The following is a 21247-nucleotide window of genomic DNA, read 5'->3' as shown; positions in this document are numbered from 1 at the left end:
AGGCGACATTATGCCGATGGAACTTGCAATGCAAAATGAGATTCTACCCACGTCCCTCCAAAACACCATTTAGGTTGCTTGATAATTGAAAGTGCAAAAGTGTGTTCAATGAGGGAGAATCTTTCACTGAAGCAAATCACGGGGGAGGGGCGGAATGAGTATTTCTCCCTGTTTTTCATTTTAAGTGAGATTCTTTGCAGAGCTCTATCTAAACTGTGATCACTATCCAGGACTTGGATCCAAGGGAGTGGTGGTGGTGGTGGTGGGCAAGTACGTTTTCAGGGGCAATTGAAACTGATACGACAATAGGATAAGGGACAGATCCACCACCACCACAGTGGTGGTCAGTGCCCACTGGGAATGGTAGGGTGAGGCCAATAGTAAGTGGCGACAGAGCCAACAAAAGGAAAAAGCAACAAATTCTACTCTTGTCCCCATCTCCCTGCAGAGCTATACAACAGCAACACTGGGACTAAGGAGGAGGAAGCTGATAGCCAGGGATACCCTCTCTGGACTGGTTGTCAGGAAGATGGCAGGCAGCTGAGGGCACACAGAGGTTATTGGGGCAGTGCACAATTTGCCCTAATGGAACAACCTCCACCTCCCCTGAGAGTAGGCAAGTTCTCTCGGTTTCTCATTTTTCCAACCTTGAGTTCAGGTCTCCACGTTTCCAGAGCAGTTGGCTCCCCACCCTGCCCTTTTAAAGAGTCCTTGTGAAAATTCAGCAGTCATTTAGCGTGAATTTCTCCCGAAAAACACACATCTGTATGCAATTTGGCCCAATGCACACATTCCTTTGCAAAATGTTTTACCCTAATAGAATGCCTTTTTGTGTCTTATTTTCATGAGGATATGTAGTTTTAAGGACACTGGTATGTGCGTTTCTATACACAAGTTGTGGCTGGAGAAACGGCATTGCAGAGAAGTGTGAATGTTGAACGACGGCTGTGTTTCAGTTGGCACATTTGGAAATTGCGAATCAGGTTGGTTCGCCTTTGAATGTGAGCTGAGTCATAATTCCCCCATCCCTACTTGAAGGAGCCCTGGGCTTCAAGCTGATTTTGAGCCGAGCTGAATCGAATTCACCCACCATGAGCCAGAAAGTGGGATCTCTTAGAATGCCTTGCTGGTCACCCATGGAGCACTGAAGTAGCTTCTGCTGATGTTTTGTGGCTGCTCTCTGAGAGAATGAGGAGGAATCTGTTCTGGGTGGGTGAGGTAGTTGCCTATTCCTGCACCAGCATGACTAAGTCTCTTAACATCTGCACTTCCCAATTTTCTCCAACAGAACCGCACCTTCTGCTCAAGCCAAAACAGGTGGGGGATACAGCCAAGTCTGGAACAGAAAGCTCCTCAGCTGTGGCTGAGGAATTGCCTGACACTCCTCATATAATATGCTAATGCTTCTCCTGGTCTCTTTCAACTGATAGGTTGTGTAGCAGCTCAGGCTCCTAAAATGTAATGGCAGGGAGATCCAATGGGACTCAAGAGGCGTGTAGATGCATCCCAGGGATCCTGATTGGAGGTCAGTAGCAAAGCAGGCCACTGGGATTGGTAGGGTGGGAAGCAGGGAGGCCAACAGTAGGTGGAGCCAGAGCCAAGAAGAGACAGACCCAGAGTCAATGATAGATGAAGCCAACTAATTCTGGTTTCATCCCCATCCTTGTCTCTGCTGAGTTCTACAAGGGCAACACTGAGGCTAAGAAGACAACAGCCAGCTGCACCCCCTAGACTGGGGGCTCATCCAGACTTCCGCTTGTCTTACTTCTTTCCTCAAGAAAAACCCAATCTTTACCACTGAATTGGAGGAAACGTCATCTGGGTTTCCTGCAGATTGACAGCTGCTCCAATTTAGCACTAAAAAAATTGGGTTTCCCTAGGGGAAACAGCGGAGGAGACTCTTGAGAGTCCCATGGACTGCAAGAAGATCAAACCTATCCATTCTGAAGGAAATCAGCCCTGAGTGCTCACTGGAAGGACAGATCCTGAAGCTGAGGCTCCAATACTTTGGCCACCTCATGAGAAGAGAAGACTCCCTGGAAAAGACCCTGATGTTGGGAAAGATGGAGGGCACAAGGAGAAGGGGACGGCAGAGGACGAGATGGTTGGACATTGTTCTCGAAGCTACAAACATGAGTTTGACCAAACTGCGGGAGGCAGTGGAAGAGAGGAGTGCCTGGCATGCTCTGGTCCATGGAGTCACGAAGAGTCGGACACGACTAAATGACTAAACAACAACAACAGGGGAAACAGCATATAGAAAACCGTTTGGATAAGCAGAAGCATGGAGGAACCCTAAATGTGAGTAAAGAGGTAGGCTGATGGGGGCCTGAGGCCCGACTGAACTTGGAGGGGCAGTGCCCCACACATTCCAATGCACCAGCCTCCATTCAGTGGAATAACATGGGTCCCCTACCAAAGAGGAGCATGACCAAAGCTGGTGCTGGTAAGTGGTGCAGTGTAACAGGGAAAGGGGTGTCACAGTCATAGTACAGAGGGTGGGGGATCCTTTTCAGCCCAAGAGCCACATTCCCTCTGGTCAACCTTCGAAAGACCAAAGGCCAGGGGTGGGCAGGGCCAGAAGGAAAAGTGGGTGGAGCATGAGATGTAAATTTTACCTTTCTGCAGCAGCCTAGTTCACACACACACACACACACACACACACACACACACACACCTCTCTAGCCTCCAGACATGCAAATGAAGTGCATGGTCAGAGTTCGAGGACCAATTCCAGCAAGGCAAAAACACTCAAGGAGGGTGCAAAGTAGGGGGAGTGAAGGGTGTGGCCTGGGGAAGGTCCCAAGAGCCTGAGAGAGAGATCTAGAGAGCCACATTCAGCCTCTGGTCCTTACCCCTGCCATGGTGCCTAGCAGTGACTGAAGAGGAGATGTTGGGACTGGCGTCCCATTTTGGCCCCTGTTCACCAAGCCTCAACCCCCCCACCCCTCACACACATTTTGTGCTTACTCGATGTTCATCCGCATCACCATGCCAAGGGAAGAGTAGCCGGCCAGAGCAAAGTTCTCTTGGTATCGCCCCAGCCGGATGGAGTCCAGCCAGTCTTCCACAGTTGCACAGCTGGTGAAATCGATGCAGCCTCGTTCCGAGATGGTTTGGGTGAATCTGCAAGCCAAGAGATGGAGCACAGGAGGGAGGGGTGAGTGGAAGGTGGAGCAATGATTCTGTGTAGAAAGCGTGTGATAGTAACACAGCACCTAAGGAAGCATAGGCCAGTTATTTTTTCCCCCTTTCCCAGAATGAGCTGCTTCTTGACAAGAGGGAGAACAAGGCAGAGCACAGCCAACTGAGCTCTGGCTCACTCTGTTCAGAGCTAGTAAGCCAGACAAGGGAAACATCCATCATCCCTGCTGGCTGGGGCTGATAGTCATTGTAGCCCAACATCTAGAGCAGTGTTTCCCAAACTTGGGTCTTCAGCTGTTTTTGGACTACAGTTCCCATCATCCCTGCTCACTGGTCCTGCTAGCTAGGGATGATGGGAGTTGTAGTTAAAAACAACTGGAGACCTAAGTCTGGGAAACACTGATAGATAGATAGATAGATAGATAGATAGATAGATAGATAGATAGATAGATGATAGATAGATAGATAGTTTATTACGGCCATAGGCCCATATTCAATACATCATACAACAAAACAGGTATAACAAAATAAAATTGATAAATTAAAATACATTTAAATCAAGTACATCTCAAACCGTAAATTTCTACATTCCATTAAAATAAGAACAATATAGCGCTTAAAATATCAAATTATCAATATATATGGGAAACACTGATGTAGAGAGCCACAAGTTCTCCTTTTAGTGTGTCAATAGAAGTCAGAACAGTGACTCATACAGAGAAACAGCACAGAGCCCCCTTTCTGGATGGGGATTCCAGGGTGGGAGAACCTGTGGCCTTCCAGATGTTGCTGGATCACAACTCCCATAATCTCTGAACATTGGGCATGCTGTCCAGGTGTTGGTGGCATGTGGAGTCCAGCAGAATCTGAAGTGTCACAGGCTCCCCATCCCTGTAGTAAGCAATCACTGCTCCTCCTCCTCTAATTTCTCAAAGGTGTTCTTCTCTGTCGGTCTGCCTCATTCACAGAGCGCTTGAGACTTTCATTATAATTTCGATGGCACATGATAGACACCCCCCCCCCATCACCTCACCTTGTCCTGGGTGGTTCTAACCACCTTTGGCTGCCTTCCTCCACTCCTGTCTTCATTGCCAGGGGAACAATGGACACCGATGGCCTTACTTTGGTTTCCAGCCATGGACACACAACTATCTTAGTTCTCTTCCCATGGGAGCAGAGCATCTCTCTGCTGGCAAACATGTACCTGTTGACTGTGGCCGTGCACTTGAGGTTCTGTGGGCTGCGGATGAGCTTGTCCAGGATGCTGACAATCTGGGAAAAACGTGGCCTCTCATTCCGATCTTTCTGCCAGCAATCCAACATGAGTTGATGAAGTGCTGTGGGGCAGCCCATGGGGGCGGGCAGCCGGTAACCCTCCTCCACCGACTGAATGACCTGCAATGAAGGTTTGACAATGTGTGTTTATTGGTGTTACACCTCTCTTTCCTCCAAGGTTGTGCACTCAAGGTTCTGCCCTTCTCCATTTTATCTTCACAACAACTCTGCATGGGAGGTAAGGCAGATAGGTAGTGACTACCTCAAGGACACTCAGTGAGCTTCATGCCCGAGTGGAGATTTGAACCCTGGTCTCCTAGGTCCTAGTCTAATACTCTAACCACTACACAGCACTGCCTCTCCCAAGGTTTGCCTTTCTAAGAATCACCCTGCTAGGTGAGGTCAAAAAGTTTGTCTTGATGCCCCCAGAGAAGCTTAGAAGCAGGAAAAGACAGTTGCAGCTAAGGAAGGGTGAACCTGCCCATTTCAATTTCTCTCATTTTTTCAGTCTCAAAATTAGTTTTGCCCATTTCTACATCAGTTTGCATTTTTAAAGAAAAGAACAAAATCCTCAGGAAAATCCGTCAGCATTTCTCCTTATATACACATTTTCATATGCCGTGCAAGATAGCAGACACATTTTAACACAGCAATTTCCCCCAATAGAATGCAATTTCATGTTACAGTATTTTCACTAATATATGCCCACACCATCCTAGTATGTGTGTTCTCTCTAAGAACTACTTGGTTGGAGAACTGCCTTGCAAAATTCAGAGAACTGCAAATGCTGAAGGACTGCGGTATTCCAGTTTGTGTATTGTTTCAATCATTGCAAACTAGGCAGGTTTGCCTTTCAATGCAAACTGATTCAAATCTATCTCTCTCATCCCATCTTGTTAACCTCCAGCCTTGGGCCTTCAGGGCTGCCTGAAGAATCCTTGGAAAAAGATACTGTGCTGCTAAAAAAAGAGAGATGGCGGAAAAGGAAAGGAAACGTAGAGTGTGCTTCTAGACCTCATATCAAATTCGCGGAAGACCCTTTTTGACTGGGTAGAGCCCTGCTCCTGCCAGAGATCAGCTGCCCCATCCCATTTCCACTATTTTCGCCTGAATTTCCTTCTACATCCATTTTTGTCCCTGGAGGCTACAGGGACAGAGCAGAGGTGCAATTTGCCTGATTTCCCCAATTCATTCACTTTTCTCTAGAGCCTAAGCCCACCCCGCTTTGCAGCTGTGTCTGTTTCGTAAATGACCAGCTCTTTTGCTTTGGTGTGCTGGGTCTTTGTATGATTTCATAATTGCTTACTTAGTGTTTTGTGAACACACAAAATGCCTGTATGATCTACACTTAGAATCATAGAGTTGGAAGAGACCACAAGGGCCATCGAGTCCAACCCCCTGCCAAGCAGTTCTTCCCCACTGCAACATACTGTGTGTGTGTGTGTGTGTGAGAGAGAGAGAGAGAGAGAGAGAGAGAGAGAGAGAGAGAGAGAGAAATTGGATCCCCTACTTGGGAGGGTACGCAGGGATGGATAAGCAGAGACCGAGCCAGGGTTCAGGCTAGTAAAGGTAATTACTGCACGATTTATCCAGGGAATTGACTCACTTGCAATTAATGTTCTTTTTCCTTTTTCAAAACAACGCTATCAATTTGATTCTTAACAGGATAATCAAGTCACACAATTAACTGAAGCATTTTTAATTTTTGACCAAAAAAGATTGTGAACACACGTGGAATCCCATTCAACGTGGAGTGCACAACTCCAGCACATGCCATGTTTGGGTAGTGAAAATTATGACTTTCTTTGCAATCCCACCCAACAACTATGATGTGCAGAGGTTGGGGGGGGGCTGGGAGACATCTACAACAGATTGACCCTCTGGCTGAAGGACCTCCCTCTGCTCTTTCGTTGCCCTTCCTTGATGTCTTCTTGGGCACACTTCCTTCTAAACTGGCAGCCGTCTGGATTGAGTAACAAATTCCTCAAGGAGAGGCCAACTAGTCTGTCACAGTGCAAAGATCCCCATGGAGCCTGTTTAAGACCAACACACTTGAGAGCATGGAATGTGGTCTCAACAAATCCTGAGGCATGGGAGAACATGGGAGGAGCCGAAATTGGTGGAGCGATGGTGATGGCAGTGGGGTAGGGACCCTCTGAAATTTATCAGTTCAGAGAGCTTTGCCAAAGCATAGGGGGAATGAGAGAGGGAGCCACCATGGACAGAGTGATGGGAAGAAGGGGAGAAATCCTTTCTGGGTCATCGATTCAGACCTCTGGTAAGAATGATCCTTCTTCCAGGAACCTGCCAGGGGAGGAGTGAGAGAAACTAGAGTGACAGAAAGTGGGGGGGGGTGGAGGTACACCCCCACCCATTTTCTATTCTCACTCCATTTTCTGTCCTGTGTCCAACTCCTGCCTGAAACTCTTGAGAGTCACTGACAGTCAATGTGCTTAGCTAGATAGGGCAAGTGTCTGACTCGGAATAAGGCAGGTTCCTTTGTTCTCACATCTTAACAGAAGGACCATAGCTCATTGCTTTCCATGCGAGAGGTTCCAGCTACAACTCCCAACATTTAGACAGGTAAATCCCTGTCTAAAACTACCGGAGAGCACCTGCAAGTCAGTGTGGACAATACTGAGCTAGATGGACCAATGGTGTGATTTGACAGAAGGCAGCTCCTGATGAAGTGCAGGAGCAGAGAGTTGAGAAGAGTGCCAGTCTGGTTCCAGAGTGTTCCAGATGCTGCACCCTGTTCTCCTACTCTGATCCCACCAGCAGAGACCATTCTTATCTTCCTGGCAACTTGGGGAAAGGAATGACCCGGGGATGTGCACAATTCCCTTCCCACAATGCTGAAATCTACGAGGATCGCTTTCATGCAAGTTCTGTTTCAGGTGGAGGAATAGATTAAGTTATGGGCAGCAGCAGCTGCTTCCCTTACGTCCCGGTTGGTCATGTTCCAGTAAGGCCGCTCCCCATAGGCCAGCACTTCCCACATGACAATGCCGTAGCTCCACACGTCACTGGCCGAGGAGAACTTCCGGTATGTGATGGCTTCTGGCGCTGTCCACCGAACGGGGATTTTCCCACCCTACGATAAGGAAAGTTCAAGGTAGAGACATACAAGTCAACGAACCTGAGCAAAGCAACCACCACTGGCCACCAGGAACCACGATTCATCAAAACGGGCACCCGGGGAGTGTGAAACCCTGAGCCCTTGACTGGCTGCTAAGTTAGCTAAGAGTTTTCCATAGCCAGCTGTGTTCATGTGCATGGGCCTCTGCAGTTAAAGGTAAGTAGTGAGAGAGTGCACAGCAGCAGCAAGGAGCATTTTTCAGCCTGAGAGCCACATTCCCATCTGGAAAGCCTTCTGGGGGCCACATGCCAATGGTGGGTGGAGCCAGAGGAAAAAGTGGGCGGAGAAACAAGGGTCAATTTGACCTCTTGCACAACAGGCTAGTTTCACACACCCTCTCTGTCCTTCACCCAGGGATCAGAGTTGAAGGACACATGCCAACATCTAAAGAGGTTGCAAAGTGGGGTAGTGACAGGATTGTAGAGGCTTGGGGGCTGCATTCAGCACCCCCAGGCTTCAGATTCTCCATCACTTATGTACAAATTAGTGGTGAGTGAATGGTCCTTAAGCTCAATTTGGGATCAGCTCAATATTTCTCAAACCATTTGGGTCTGGAGCACGATAAGGATGCCTGCCTTTTCCAAAAAGTTCTTTCCTGGCTGGTAGCATTGGGTATATCTAGATGGTTTCATCTGCCCCTCAAAAGGCCATCTATGCTGTAAATGTGTGTGCCATTTTCTGGGGGAAATGAAGCTCGATTCAGGATACTTCTGAGCATTGCAAGCTGCCCAGATTCATAACTCTGAAGCAGCATTAGCAGCAACATCTCAAATGCAGAACCGGATGCTGGAGGAAGGCAGTGAAAGAGACCTGTGGGGGCAATAGGAACCTGACAGGCTCCAGAGGGCAGGATCAGACATCCTTAAGGAAAGGTCTGTAGCTCAGCAGGAAAGCACATGCTTGGCCTGCATAATGTCTGGTGGTCAATTCCCAGCATCTCCAGGTGCTGAGAGCCTGGAGAGCTACTGCCAGTCGAAGTGGACAATATTGGGCATAGTGGACCATGGTCCTTCCTGGTATATATATATATAAACCAGGCTCCTGTATTTTGCTGAGAAAGGAATATTGGGGGGGGGGGGGAGGCTGTCTGAGAAACAAGGAGGGGACAAGCAGAGTTAAGCTGAATGTGATTCTCTCTGTGTGCATGTGTGCGTGAAGAGCCCCCAAGTTAGGATCTGCAGGAAGAGGCACCAATTCAACAAAGCTACAAAACTGCTTGAAGGAAGGTTCCCCCCAAATCCATCAAGGTCCAGGGAATTCTCCAGATGCCTTAAATGTCTACAGAGATGCTGAGGAGTGAGCTTCATTTGGGTTGATGAGGCATTGTCCTGCTAACCTCAGTCTGCCCTCTTCCACCCCCATCTGCCTCTCTGCTTTCAGAGTCTAGAGGTGGCAATACCTGCCAGCACCAGTGTTGCCCATGTAGAATGCATCAGAGAGGAGGATGGGTACAAAACTAGCAATGGCTAGCTCTGCCTGTTATTGCCTCTGGCTCCACCTACTGCTGGGCTCCCTACCTTCTGCCCCACCAGATGCCGCTGGTCCCAAGAGACCACCAGTCTCCTTTTAGAGGCTTAGAAACCATCATGGCAATCCAGCAGTATGTAAAATCATCATCACCGTCAGGACTCCATAAAAAGAAAGCTAACCGTAATCACAACTTAATCATGACAAGTAGCCCCTGTGTGCCGCAAGCCAGAGCGTACCGTGGTGGTATAAGCAGCCTCGGGGTTGTTCTCCAGGATTCGTGACAGGCCAAAGTCAGAGACTTTGCAGACCAAGTTGCCGTTGACCAAGATGTTGCGCGCCGCCAAGTCGCGGTGCACGTAGCCCAAGTCCGCAAGGTAGCGCATGCCAGCGCCGATGCCTCTCAGCATGACGACCAGCTGAAGCACCGTAAATTGCCCGTCATGTTTCTGGAGAAAGACCAGCCCGTGTTAGTTTTCAGCCAGTGTCATGTCATTGGTAGAGGCTGGTCTGGAGAGCGAACAGGGTACCGCCACACCAAACTCAGCCTGCCTCTAGGCAGCCCCAGATTGCCAGCCATCTTATTTATAACCAGTCCTGTCGGTGGCACTGCCTACCAGCTTTCTTGGTGTTGCCTTTGTAGATCTCACCAGGGAGGAGGACGGGAACGAAACTAGAATGAGCTGGCTCTGGCTCTCATGGGTGACCCCTGGAGGCACCAGCCCACACTGCACCCCACTAATTCATATCCCAGGACCAACCTAAAATACAGGGGTTAGATTTCAGGCTGACACTGGAGAATGTAAGAAGAGCCTTGCTGCTAGGTCAGGCCAAAGGGTGCTCTAGTGCATTATGCTGTTCTTGCAGTGGCCAACCTGATGCCTCTGGGAAGCCCACAAAGAGGACCAGGGTGCGACAGTGCTTTCCCCAGCTGTGATTTCCAGCAACTGAAAGCAGAACATAGCCACCATGGGTTTGATTAATCCACTTTTATAGCTATCCAGGTTGGTGTTCATCACTACCCCTTGTGAAGGCAATTCTAGAGTTTAACAATGCACCATGTGAAGCAATGCTTTCTTCCATCCTTTCCTGAAAGTTGAGAGATGTTGGAAGAACATTCAGCTTCATTGGATGCCCCCATGCTCTAGTATTCATAGAATCATAGAATTGTAGAGTTGGAAGGGGTCCTGAGGATCATCTAGTCCAACCCACTGCGATGCAGGAATACGCAGCAGTCCCATATGGGAATTGAACCTGCAACCTTGGCATTATGAGCACCATGCTTGAACAAGCTGAGCTATCACCAGCTCCACCCCCTTGATCATTCTGGCTGATCAACCATTTTGGGCTCTATACTATCCTTCCTCCTGTGATCCTCCAGTCAGACACCACTGTCATGAGGCTGCAGCACCCGCCTCTCCTTGCTCCTGTCAGTCACTCTGCCAGGAACCATGCAGCATGAATAAGAAGGCGTGCTATTTTACCCGGAGAAAGGAATCCAGCGAGCCGTTCTCCATGTACTCGGTCACAATCATGACTAATTTGCCTGCAGGAGACAAGAGAGGTCAAGTTAATAGACATGTGCCTTTGCAGCTGATGCGTTTCTGTCTGTTCAGGACTGGTATGAGACATTGTGCGGACGAGGGGCACCAATGGGTCCCCCACTCTACTTGACCACAGCTGTGCAGTCTTTTCTTTTTCAGCTGCTGCACCACTCACTGCCCTCCCAGATGCCCCCCTCCAAGATATCATTTTGGCAGTAGATGAGGAGTGGTGCCACTTTTGAATGGGGGACAAGCTTGATTCCCATCCATGATGGTCGCCAGCCATCATTATTTCCCCAAAAGGAAATCTAGGTATGTCAAACCTGGAAGAGCCTGTAGAGCCTATATAGAGCTATAATAACTGCAGAGTCTCTAGGTCAGGACATTGCATTTGGGGTAACCCCCGGATTAGAGTTCAAGCTTCGTTCTCATTCTAAAGAAGGATGTAAGCCTGGCTATTTCCAATAGGGCTGAGCCCAGTGGGGAAGGCAAGGAGGCAGCTGGGTCAGGCAGTGCAGTGTCCCTGGGGCATGAGACCAGTGTCTGAATTGACTAACTGCTGGTGCCAGGTCTTGGGGTGCTTATTGGTGGGGAAGGGACATTTAGAAAGCCCTCTCTGCTCCACTATAGTTCCTGAGACTTCCTCACAGGATACCAAAGACAGACAATATATAGGCACCGTTCATGTTATTAAGTCATTCTGATATTTGCATCCTATTACCATAATGCTTTGCATCAGAAGTATGACCCAAAAGCTCCCCCTCCTCCCCAGCTTTATAATTCAATTCAGCTCATCCCAAAAAAAGAGAGTGAAAGGGCATTTTACTTCTGTGCAGGAAAAGAGAGTCAGAAGCGCAAGCCAAACGTTCCCTCCCCCCTCCCTTTTTTCTCATCTCCATCAAATGAACCGCTGCAGGAAGAACAAACCCAAATCAACGGCTCATTTTGCTAATGATATTCGTAAGGAAGCAAGGACAGCAGCCGGGGACAGGCTGCCTTCCTCTCCCTCTGAAATGAGAGGCAACAACTAAAGGAGAGAGGAAAACTAAACTCCCGCTTGAGGCTTCAGAACAATTGACAGCTGGCCAGTAGGCCAATCCAGGTTGAAGGTTACCAAGTCTTGGGCTGGACCCTTGTAGGTGTCTGTTTTCAGAGGAGTCTAACCTGTAGGTAGGGATGGGTGAATCATAGGAACAGAAGAAGAGCATGAGGTCATTGAGCAATGTGGCCCAACATCCTGCTCTGACACTGGCCAGCCAGATGTCCATGGGAAGCTCAAAAGCCAGAAATGAGTACAACAGCACTCTGCCCACATGTGACCCCCAGTGACTGGTATTGAGAGTGGAATAGAACACAGTCATGGACGCTGGGGACCAAAACTCAGTGACATATGTTGATTTAAATCAGAGAAGGAGGATCTGTGGTCCTCCAGATGATGACCACAAACTCCCATCATCCTTGAATATGCTGGCTGGGGCTGATGGGTGCTGGAGATCAACAGCATCTATTTTTGTTTTATTTATTACATTTCTGTACTGCCTTTCATCTGAGGATCACATGGGCAGTTTACAATATAAAAACACAAAAATATATAGCATAGTAACAACTAAAATCAATAATCCCTAGCCACACACACAAAGCTAATCTAGAAGGCTGCTGGGTCCTCATCCCTGACAATCACTTTTTCAACATACACGTTGAACCTAATTTGCATTGTGACTAATCAGGGTAAAACAATCTGAGGCCGGTGGAATGAACGTGACCACTAGTAAGGCTGAGTTTGATAGCCAAAAGATGAGACTTGCCCAATGCCTTTCCAATGTCACTCAATGACACAGGTATCCCTGAAACAAGATTGATTTCTTAAAGCCATTCACGACTTCCATCTTCACAATAAAGTCCCTTTCTGGGTTGGTCTGCAATGCTGATGAGTCCAGACTGATATCAAAAAGGTCTTTGATTAGTTTTCCTCTCTGCTTGGGGCCTCGAATATCCTGCAGTTCTTCTGAAGACTGGCCCCTTCCACCCTCATTGCCCACAAATTGATTCTTGATGTCCTTATTCATAGGAAACTTTGCCTTCCTCAAGTGCCCCCCCCACCCTATGACAGACCATTTGGATGGAAGGAAGATAGGTGTGTGGGTCAGGGGAGGCAGAAGAAGAGAGTAATGGGGGTAAAGGCTAGCTAGCTAAGTTGTGGCATCACATCATGAATAACTGTGAAATCTGGATGTAGACTAGTAGCTAAGAGTCTGATATGTGACCCAGGAAGGATCTGGTTCAAATCTCACCTGTGACATAAATTCCCTGGGTAGCCTTATGAAAGTCACACTCTCTCAAACCTGCCACCTTCTGCACTATGGAGGAAAATAATACAGGTCTCTCTTATAGTATTACTATAGGACAGCCTTCTTCAATCTACTGCCCTCCAAACGTTCTGGACTAGAACTCTCATTATCTCTGACCATTGGCAATGAGTCCAAAACATGGAGCAGCATGGAGGAGAAGGCCATTGGAAGAACTGCAACCAAATCATAGGCATGGAAAGTGTTTTGAACAACATCATTCTCTCTAGCAGCCCCTTGAAGTCATGAGACATGTTCCCCTTGTTCCATACGCTAAACTCACCTAGTTGAGTCAGACCTGGCCTCACACTTACTTTTGGTGACCACCCCCTCCAGGTGGATGACATTGGGGTGGTCAAACTGGGCCATGATGCTTGCTTCACTCAGAAAGTCCCGTCGCTGCTTCTCTGTGTACCCAGCTTTCAGGGCCTTGACCGCCACGGGTACCTCCCTCTTCCCAGGTAGCTTCAGACGGCCATAGCACACTTCTCCTGACTCTCCTGCAGACCAAGATGGACCAGCACATCACATTCAGTTTTTATCTTACTGCCAAGCCCCTTTCCGAGCTTCCCTTGGCCCCCAATTCCACCCTCAGATAGGCTTCTGAGAACCTTCCAGAAGGCCAATGATTCTCATTTGAGAAAATGAGATCTGGTGCCCCATTGGCCTTAAAAGAGCAGCTTCCCCTGCCCCTGGATGTTCTCTGGGTCCAGGGAGAGGGACATCTATGGGGGAAAGGGAGTACACACCAGACCCAATGACTCTCTCGATTTTAATCCTGGAGGCTTCGATTTCTCGCGTGAACTCGTGCACAGCCTGGCAGGGGTCCTCATAAGTGTGGGGCTCCACGTAGAACTTTGACTCTGGGAATTTCACTGTAGGGCATTCCGGAAGGACAGAAGAGACATGAAGCTTGAGGCAGTTATGCAAAACAGGGACAGGGGAGAAAGTCGATCTTGTTTGCATTTGAATGAGAAACTGGCTCCTTGGCACTTCCCAAAGCAATACACAAACTCAACCCCCCCCCCCAAATCCTCTGAAATTTGCACTTCCCTGAATGTTGCAGTGCTGTTCTCTAACTAAGCAATGTGTACATACATGAAACATTATTTTTTTTAGAAAATGAAAAAGAAATCCCACATGCATTTACAAAAAACCTCCACTATTATACAATGGAACATTGCTTGCGAAAAAGTGCGTGTTAGTCAAAACTGCTTACCAAAAAAAAATGTGTCTCTTAGGAGAAATCAACACTAAGATGCTGGCAATTTTTCATGAAGATTTAAAAAGAAGAGAGTTGTATATTGTGGAGGATATATGGATAAGCACATTTAAGATTGGGGAAAAGACCCAAGGAACTGAGAGAAACTGAAACTGACAGATTTATCTGTCCTTGGGCTTAGCAGCAGGTGACTGATGCTCAGGTGAGGCCAGTTGATGTGTCCTGGGGTGAAGGTGCAGAGGATACATCCCATTAGGAGAAGGGAAGGGACTTGTGTTTTAGGATCAGCAACCCTCACTATTTGCCCTGCTGGTCAGGCTGATGGGAGTTGGAATCCAGCAACACCTCTCTCCCTGCTCTATGCCAGTGATCTTTGACCAGCTGAGACCCAAGACCCACCTGAGACCCCCAAGCTACAACATGGGACCCAATTCCACATTTTTCACTTTTGTTATATCGTTTTAAGTGCTAATAATGCACACTATCGATCCTTACATGGCAATTCACAGAGCAATATGCATAGGATTAGCATGAAAACTAGTCTTCCAATGTGTCAGGAGAAAGGCATAGGCATGCAGTTGGTCAGAAATATATATCTTAGCTAAAAACAGTGTGTGCCTATCTCTTGCCACATTGCACCACTCATGAAAATTGATAAAATGAGCATCTCATCAGAAGAACATATTCCAGTCCTGACAAGCATGTAGTGCCCCTTTGGTATAGCCAGCCTAAGCTGGAATCCAACATGGAAGCAAGAGCTTTGCTGCAACCCGCCTGGTGTGGCCTTGCAACCCACCTGTGGGCCCTGACCCACTGGTTGAAGACCTATGCTTTAGGCTTGTCTACAGTAGCTAATGGTTGAGGAAGTCAAGTGAAAGTCCTCTGCCAGAGGGAAATCATCTGTGGCCTCCTCAGCACTGAAAGGATATCAGGGAAAGCAATACCAAGCTAGCAAAACATATCTCAGGGAAACAGAGACAGGCTCATACAAAGCTTCTTCCTCTAGAGAACCCAACTTCCTATCATCAAGGTTGCATCCTCCTCCCAGGTGGTTCAAACCTCAAGCCAGACAGGTACAGTGATGCCTTCACTTTGCCTCCTGGGACAGTGTCAGAGTTCCATGTGCACCATGATGGAGGCTCTGACCCTGCACATTTACCAGCAGAGGCTTACTCTTGGCATGGTAATGTTAGTTCTGGTGCTGCAGAATGGACATACATGAAGGTCACTGAACAAGCTTTAGCTCAACTCTTACCCTGTCCGTTCTGATAATGCATCTTCTCCTCGTCAGAGTCCTGGAATGCCTTGCTGTAGCCGCAGTGTCTGCCCGGTGATGCGGCGGGGTGGAGGGTGAGGAGAGAGATGAGACACAAAATATGCTAGTGAGGCACCACCTTAAGAACTTAAGAAGAGCCCTTCTGGATTTGACCGAATGCCCTGTTTTCACAGTGGCCAAGCAGGTGCCTATGGGAAATCCGCAAGCAGCAGATGAAAGCGACTTCTCCACTTGTGCTCTCCATCAACCTTTTCCTTCATCAATGGTCTAAAACTCTTTTAAAGCAATCTAAGTTGGTAGCTATCACTTGTTTGCCTTCCTTCCATACTAAGAAGAAGGCCCAAACCCAAATGTTGAAACTTTTCCTCTTAGGGGCATGAAAACATGCAGAAGCATACCACTTGGGAGGAGGCCCCCAGTGAGAGATCTGTCCTTAAAAGATAAGCTTACCTCTTCTTGCAGATCAGAAAGAGCAGCAATGCGACGAGGCCACTGATGAGGGTGAGGCAGGTCCATACAACCGCTGTGGTGTCATAATGGGGAGCTACTGGGAAAGAAAGATTGCAGGATTCTAGCTCTGCAGCCTGAGACAGGCAAACACCCACACATGTGCACTGTTCTTTTCCCTTTATCCCTGGGTTCAGCGCATCCTGACTCCCCATGGAACAGAGGCAGCTATCTTTCATCAAGTCCAGCTAGCTCAAGACTGTCCACAATGACTGGCTCTCCAGGATTTCAGGTAGGGGGAATTCTCAGCCTTACCTGCAGATGCTGGGGATTGAATCAGAGACCTTCTGCATGCAATGCAGATAACTCTACCACTCCGCTACAGCTCTTCCCCAAGGAAACAAAGAGGCAAGGGTGATCCGGCGACAAGGAAATATGTTCTTCCAAAGAATGGAGCCTGTTCCCTGAACATGACTTACTAGTGGGAGATCATTGCCCGTTCGAGGGATGACTTTCTTTTTGCAGCATTCCATAGCTCAGTGATGGCCAAACTTGGCCCTCCAGCTGTTTTGGGACTACAACTCCCATCATCCCTAGCTAACAGGACCAGTGGTCAGGGATGATGGGAATTGTAGTCCCAAAACAGCTGGAGGGCCAAGTTTGGCCATCACTGACATAGCTGATACGCCTTTGTTGCTTGAGAACACCAGTGGAGAAGAAATTATTGAGGAAAGTAATGGTAAAGCAGGAGAGGAATTCTAGCAGTGAAGGGCTGTAGCTCATTCATAGAGCATCTGCTTTGCATGCAGAAGGTCTATGGTTCAATGCCTGGCATCTCCAGGAAGAACTGGAAGGGACTCTTAGAGGAAACCCTAGAAAGCCACTACCAGTCATTATAGACAAAACTGAAATAGGTGGGTCATTGGCCTGTCCCCCTCTAAGGCAGCTGCCTCTGTTCCTTTGTTGAGCTGTGGCTGATGGAAGCTGGAGTCCAACAACATCTGGAAGACTCAATGGTTGCCTGATTCTCCTTTGGTCCCATGTCCAAAATTCATACAGAACCTCAGAACAGGTGACAGACCAAGGATAACAGGGATCATGACTGTGTCAGCACACTGCCCTAGAGCCTTAACTCTCCCCCTTCTGGGCTTAGCCCTCCCTTCCGTAAGAACATAAGAAAGAGCCCATCTAGTCCAGCTTCCTGTTCTCACAGTGGCCAAAGAGATGCCCCAATGGGAAGCTCACAAGCAGCACCTGGGTACAACATTGCTCTCCCCAGTTGCGATTCCCAGCAACCAGCAATCCATGGGCATAACTGCCTCCAGCAGTGGAGGGAGAACTCCTCCTCTGAAATGGGTATGTCCTGTAGGGGTTGGAGGCCACTGCACGGGGGAAGGCAAACAGAGCTTGCATTTTGGGGTCGGGTGCCTTCCAGTCCTGACCCATCCCACACCTGCACTCTCATGCACCCCACTCCTCCCCCTGCTTTGCCTCACTTGCTTTGGCGGTCTCCACTTCCACCACCTGGCTGAATTTGCCACAGCCAGCAGAGGTGCGGGCTCGGACCTGGAAGACATAGCAGGTTGCCGGCTTCAAGCCTGAGATGGTGGTGCTGTTGCCTTTGGACTTCAGGGTGGAGTAGCTCTGCATTTCTTTGTCCTGGGGAAGCAGAAAGTGACATCAGTCCAGGGCAGGGGTGGGGAACCTCAGGCCTGGAGGGCAAACGTGGACTTCTGGGTCTCTTCATCTAGCCATCAGGACACTACCCAGGCCACCTCGTCATCAGCCCTGTTTTGCCTTCCCACTGCTTTTTCCTGGCTAGAATGTGTCCTTCAACTCTGGCAATGTCTTTTGGATGGTGGTTGAGGATGGACTGGTGTAGGAACATCTGCAATTTTTGCTCCAATCACTTTTACACCTGGCCGCTCCCACCATCAGATCTTTGAAGGGTCCCCGGAAAAACAATATTCCTCACCCCTGGATCAAAGCCTTGTGCTAGAGAAGGTATTATTGGAGATGGGGACAGGAAGTAGCAATGGGTTTATTTCAGCCTTTCCATACTTGCTTGGCTTGCCTTCCAAGTTAACTTGGGGAATTTCTAAAATCAGTGTTGGAATTTGGCAAATGCAGGGTTTGCTGGAGTCTTCAGTTTATGGTTTTACTTGGTTTCCTCGTGGCTTACTGAAGCACACCAACCACCAGAGCTTATGAAGATGGATGAAATCTGGTCAAGAAGGAATCATGATGCAATTCCATCAGGATTCCTTTTTATGCTGCAATTTAGTCACTGCACACACGAGCACATGTGCATGGAATCCTGATGCAACTGCATTTAATCAATGCACATGCATGCAATCGCATTAATATTCCGTGTTGTGCTGTGATTTAATCGGTGCATGTCGGAGCATGAGCAGTTGTGCGTGGAATCTCGATGTAATCATGCAGTCATGTCAGAACTCCATTTTACACTTTGATTAAATCAATGTCATCATTACAACTGTAATTTGTAAAGTTAAAAAAAAAAAGGCAAGCTGAAACCCGTGAGAAACTGCACATGCACAGTTGTCTGAACAAAGTCTGGAAATAAAAGGAAGCAGAAATAAATAGCTGCTTGCTAATGGAGAAATGCCCTGTGGAAGCAAGACTCTGGGAGAAGAAGGGGGGGGGGATTTCCATTAGCTTTATTTGCACCTTAGAATCTGGGAAGCATCTTGGATGGAGAGATTTAGCACAAGCAATGGCACACCTTGCCCAACAGAGAGAGCAGACAGGTCAACCAGCACAATTGCTTTTACCTTTTCATAGTACTTGATCTCATATTCCAGAATGATGCCGTTGGGCTGATCCGGTTCCTGCCACAGGAGCGTGACACTGTTTTGGCCCACGTTCTCCTGGTGAACGGCCAGCACTTGGGATGGAGCTACGGAAACAGACAATAGGAGACCACATGAGGGTGGTGCTGATAATGCCAAGGTTGCAGGTTTGATCCCTGTATGCTACAGCTGCATAGGTTGGGCTAGATAATCCTCAAGATCCCTTCAAACTCTACAGTTCTAGAGGAGAGAGAGAGAGACAGAGACAGAGACAGAGAGAGGCCATGGTGGAAGTGGAGAAAGCAAGGAGGCCAGCTGTAGATGGAGTCAGAGCCATTGCAAGGTGGGCCCACCTCCTGTTTGATTGCAAGTAAGACAGTAGAAAGATAGGAGCTGGCCAAGGGGAGACCGAGGTTGGTGGGGTTCTGTTTCATCTGCCTTAGTGGACCACCATTGTCAAATGGGTCAAGAGGTTCTAGGTGGCTTAGGTAACCAAGCTCAGCCATACAGCAATTGCTATAAGAGGGAGACTACATTTAATCTCACGACAAGCACCAGTTAGTGGCATTGTCAGGCAACTGCCAGGACATCAGTACTCCAGGAAGGCTTACTATGGGTGCCTGCCTTGTGAATTCCTAAAAACACTCAACAACCATAATAGCATGACACTGACTTCCACCCATATACAATTCGGGTTGCAAATTTTCCCATTTGTTCATTTGATTCCGTTTGGGAATCACTTCTCATACAATATCTCAAAGGGACTTTGCAGCAAAAACGCCAACCACCAAAAAATTAAAAACAGTTCCAGATACAAAAACAAAATTAATTTTAATATGTTAAAAAAAACAAAAACAGTTTCAGGCTTGATACAGGCACAGTCTGGAATAAAGATCTGCCATTGAAAGTGCTGTTGAGAAAGGAAGGTTTTCAGAGAATTGGAAAGAATTCTTCAGCAAAGTCTACTCCAACTCTGAATTGGAAGAGTACTTCATTCCTCAATAAATTGGTGCGTTGACCTTTTCTTGCTTTCTAGAATTAGCGATTCATCATTGCTCTTGCTATGTAGATGACATTTTGTATGTATATAAAACATTTTTGCAGAGATGGCCTCTGCCTGATATGTTGGGTGAGGGAATTCCAAAGAGGAGGTGCCACTACCATAAAGGCATGATTGCTCTCTCATACAGAAGTGACCTCCTGATAAAAGCAGAGTAGGCATGTCAGGGGTAAGATGATATTTTAGGTATATTTTTCCAGGTCTTCCTCATCATTAATAGTAACAGTTGGGGATTGGACTAGATGATCCTTTGGGTCCCTTCCAACTCTGCAATTCTATGACTCTACGAATTAAGGCTGCAATCTTATGCCCACTTACCTTGCGCTATGCTCCACTGAACTCATTTCTGAGCAGACATGTATAGGATTGCTCTGTTAATCTGCAATGATTTTAATGGGTCAAAACATCCAGAGTAGGGTAGGTATGTGAGATGGAGTTCTGGTTGGTTCTATCGTGGAGGGGAAAGAAAAAGAAAAGAAAAGAAAAGCAGAAAACAATGGAACGGGGAAAGGTCACAAAAGGCAACCCAGATGAACAGAGGATGAAGAATCTTCCTCACAAAGAAATGCTTTTTGTTGTTGTTGCTGTTGTTTTTTTAAAAAAGGCTATTGGAGGGACATGAAAGAGGATTATATAATGTTCCATTGGTGTGGAGGAAGTAAATAGAGAGGATTTCTTCTCCTTCTCTCATAATACTAGAATGCAAGAGATCACCCTGGGAAATTGGTTCGCAATAGATTCAGGATGCATGGAAGGAAAAGACTTCTTCATGCAATTTCTAGAAATCAGTCAAGTTTGTGGGATTCAGTGCTACAGGGGTGGCGATAGCCACTAGTCTAGGCTGCTTTTCAAGAGGATCAAGCAAGTAACAGAGAGAAGGCGAGCACCTAGGACCTGCCAAAATGAAAAAGGAGGTTCAAAGAGGGCAGCAGTTTGCATAAAATCTGAACGTGCCAATTTGGGGGTCGCCAGAATGGCACCTGTGGAAGCCCATGAAGTTAGGCTTGGAAGAAATGTTCCATTGCTGCTAATAAAATGGGTTGCAGTGTGTGCTTGGTTGCGGAGTGCATGGTATCCACCAACAGTTTCTCCAGTCTGCAAATGTGTCTATGGGCCCAAAACGGCTGGTGAACCCAGGGCTCATACATATGCAGAAATGCACATTTTGAAATGATTGCTGCAATTTAAATAGAAGTGCAATACCTAGCACAGGAGTGGAGAAGACTGTGACCAGGTGATCTGGGTGCCTGCTCAGCCAATTGTAAAGATGCCATTGATGGGCAACATCAAGGCCCCTTCCATCTTCATGCTCATTATCTTTCAACATTATCAGCAAAGCAGACCCTACAAATGTCCCTATTTTTCAGGGACAGCCCCGAATTTACAGAAGCCATCCCAGTTTCCAATTTGATCCTGGAATGTCCCATTTATCCTAAGGATGTCCCTATTTTCATCGGAGAAACACTGGAGGGTATGGAGTTATGTGACCTCCCCAAGCCAAGGAGATAAATAACT

At 47.6% G+C, this 21247-nt stretch overlaps 1 protein-coding gene across 1 annotated transcript in view; it reads right to left on the bottom strand.

Annotated features, from left to right (window-relative positions):
• EPHA8 (EPH receptor A8) overlaps positions 1 to 21247 on the bottom strand; it is a 61403-nt gene that overhangs the window by 1831 nt on the left and 38325 nt on the right. The window contains exons 6-16 of the mRNA XM_028740993.2: positions 18655 to 18779; positions 17356 to 17518; positions 15863 to 15959; positions 15392 to 15459; positions 13664 to 13789; positions 13229 to 13414; positions 10510 to 10571; positions 9265 to 9474; positions 7364 to 7513; positions 4349 to 4539; positions 2971 to 3126 (exon numbers count right to left, since the gene is read on the bottom strand). Coding sequence (XP_028596826.2) covers positions 2971 to 3126; positions 4349 to 4539; positions 7364 to 7513; positions 9265 to 9474; positions 10510 to 10571; positions 13229 to 13414; positions 13664 to 13789; positions 15392 to 15459; positions 15863 to 15959; positions 17356 to 17518; positions 18655 to 18779 — 1534 coding nt within the window. The remainder of the gene's footprint in view (positions 1 to 2970; positions 3127 to 4348; positions 4540 to 7363; positions 7514 to 9264; positions 9475 to 10509; positions 10572 to 13228; positions 13415 to 13663; positions 13790 to 15391; positions 15460 to 15862; positions 15960 to 17355; positions 17519 to 18654; positions 18780 to 21247) is intronic.

Source organism: Podarcis muralis, chromosome 7 (genome assembly GCF_964188315.1).
Source record: "Podarcis muralis chromosome 7, rPodMur119.hap1.1, whole genome shotgun sequence".
NCBI lineage: Eukaryota > Metazoa > Chordata > Lepidosauria > Squamata > Lacertidae > Podarcis > Podarcis muralis.
The sequence above is the reverse complement of the archived record's forward strand: the minus strand, read 5'-3'. Positions and strand labels throughout refer to the sequence as shown.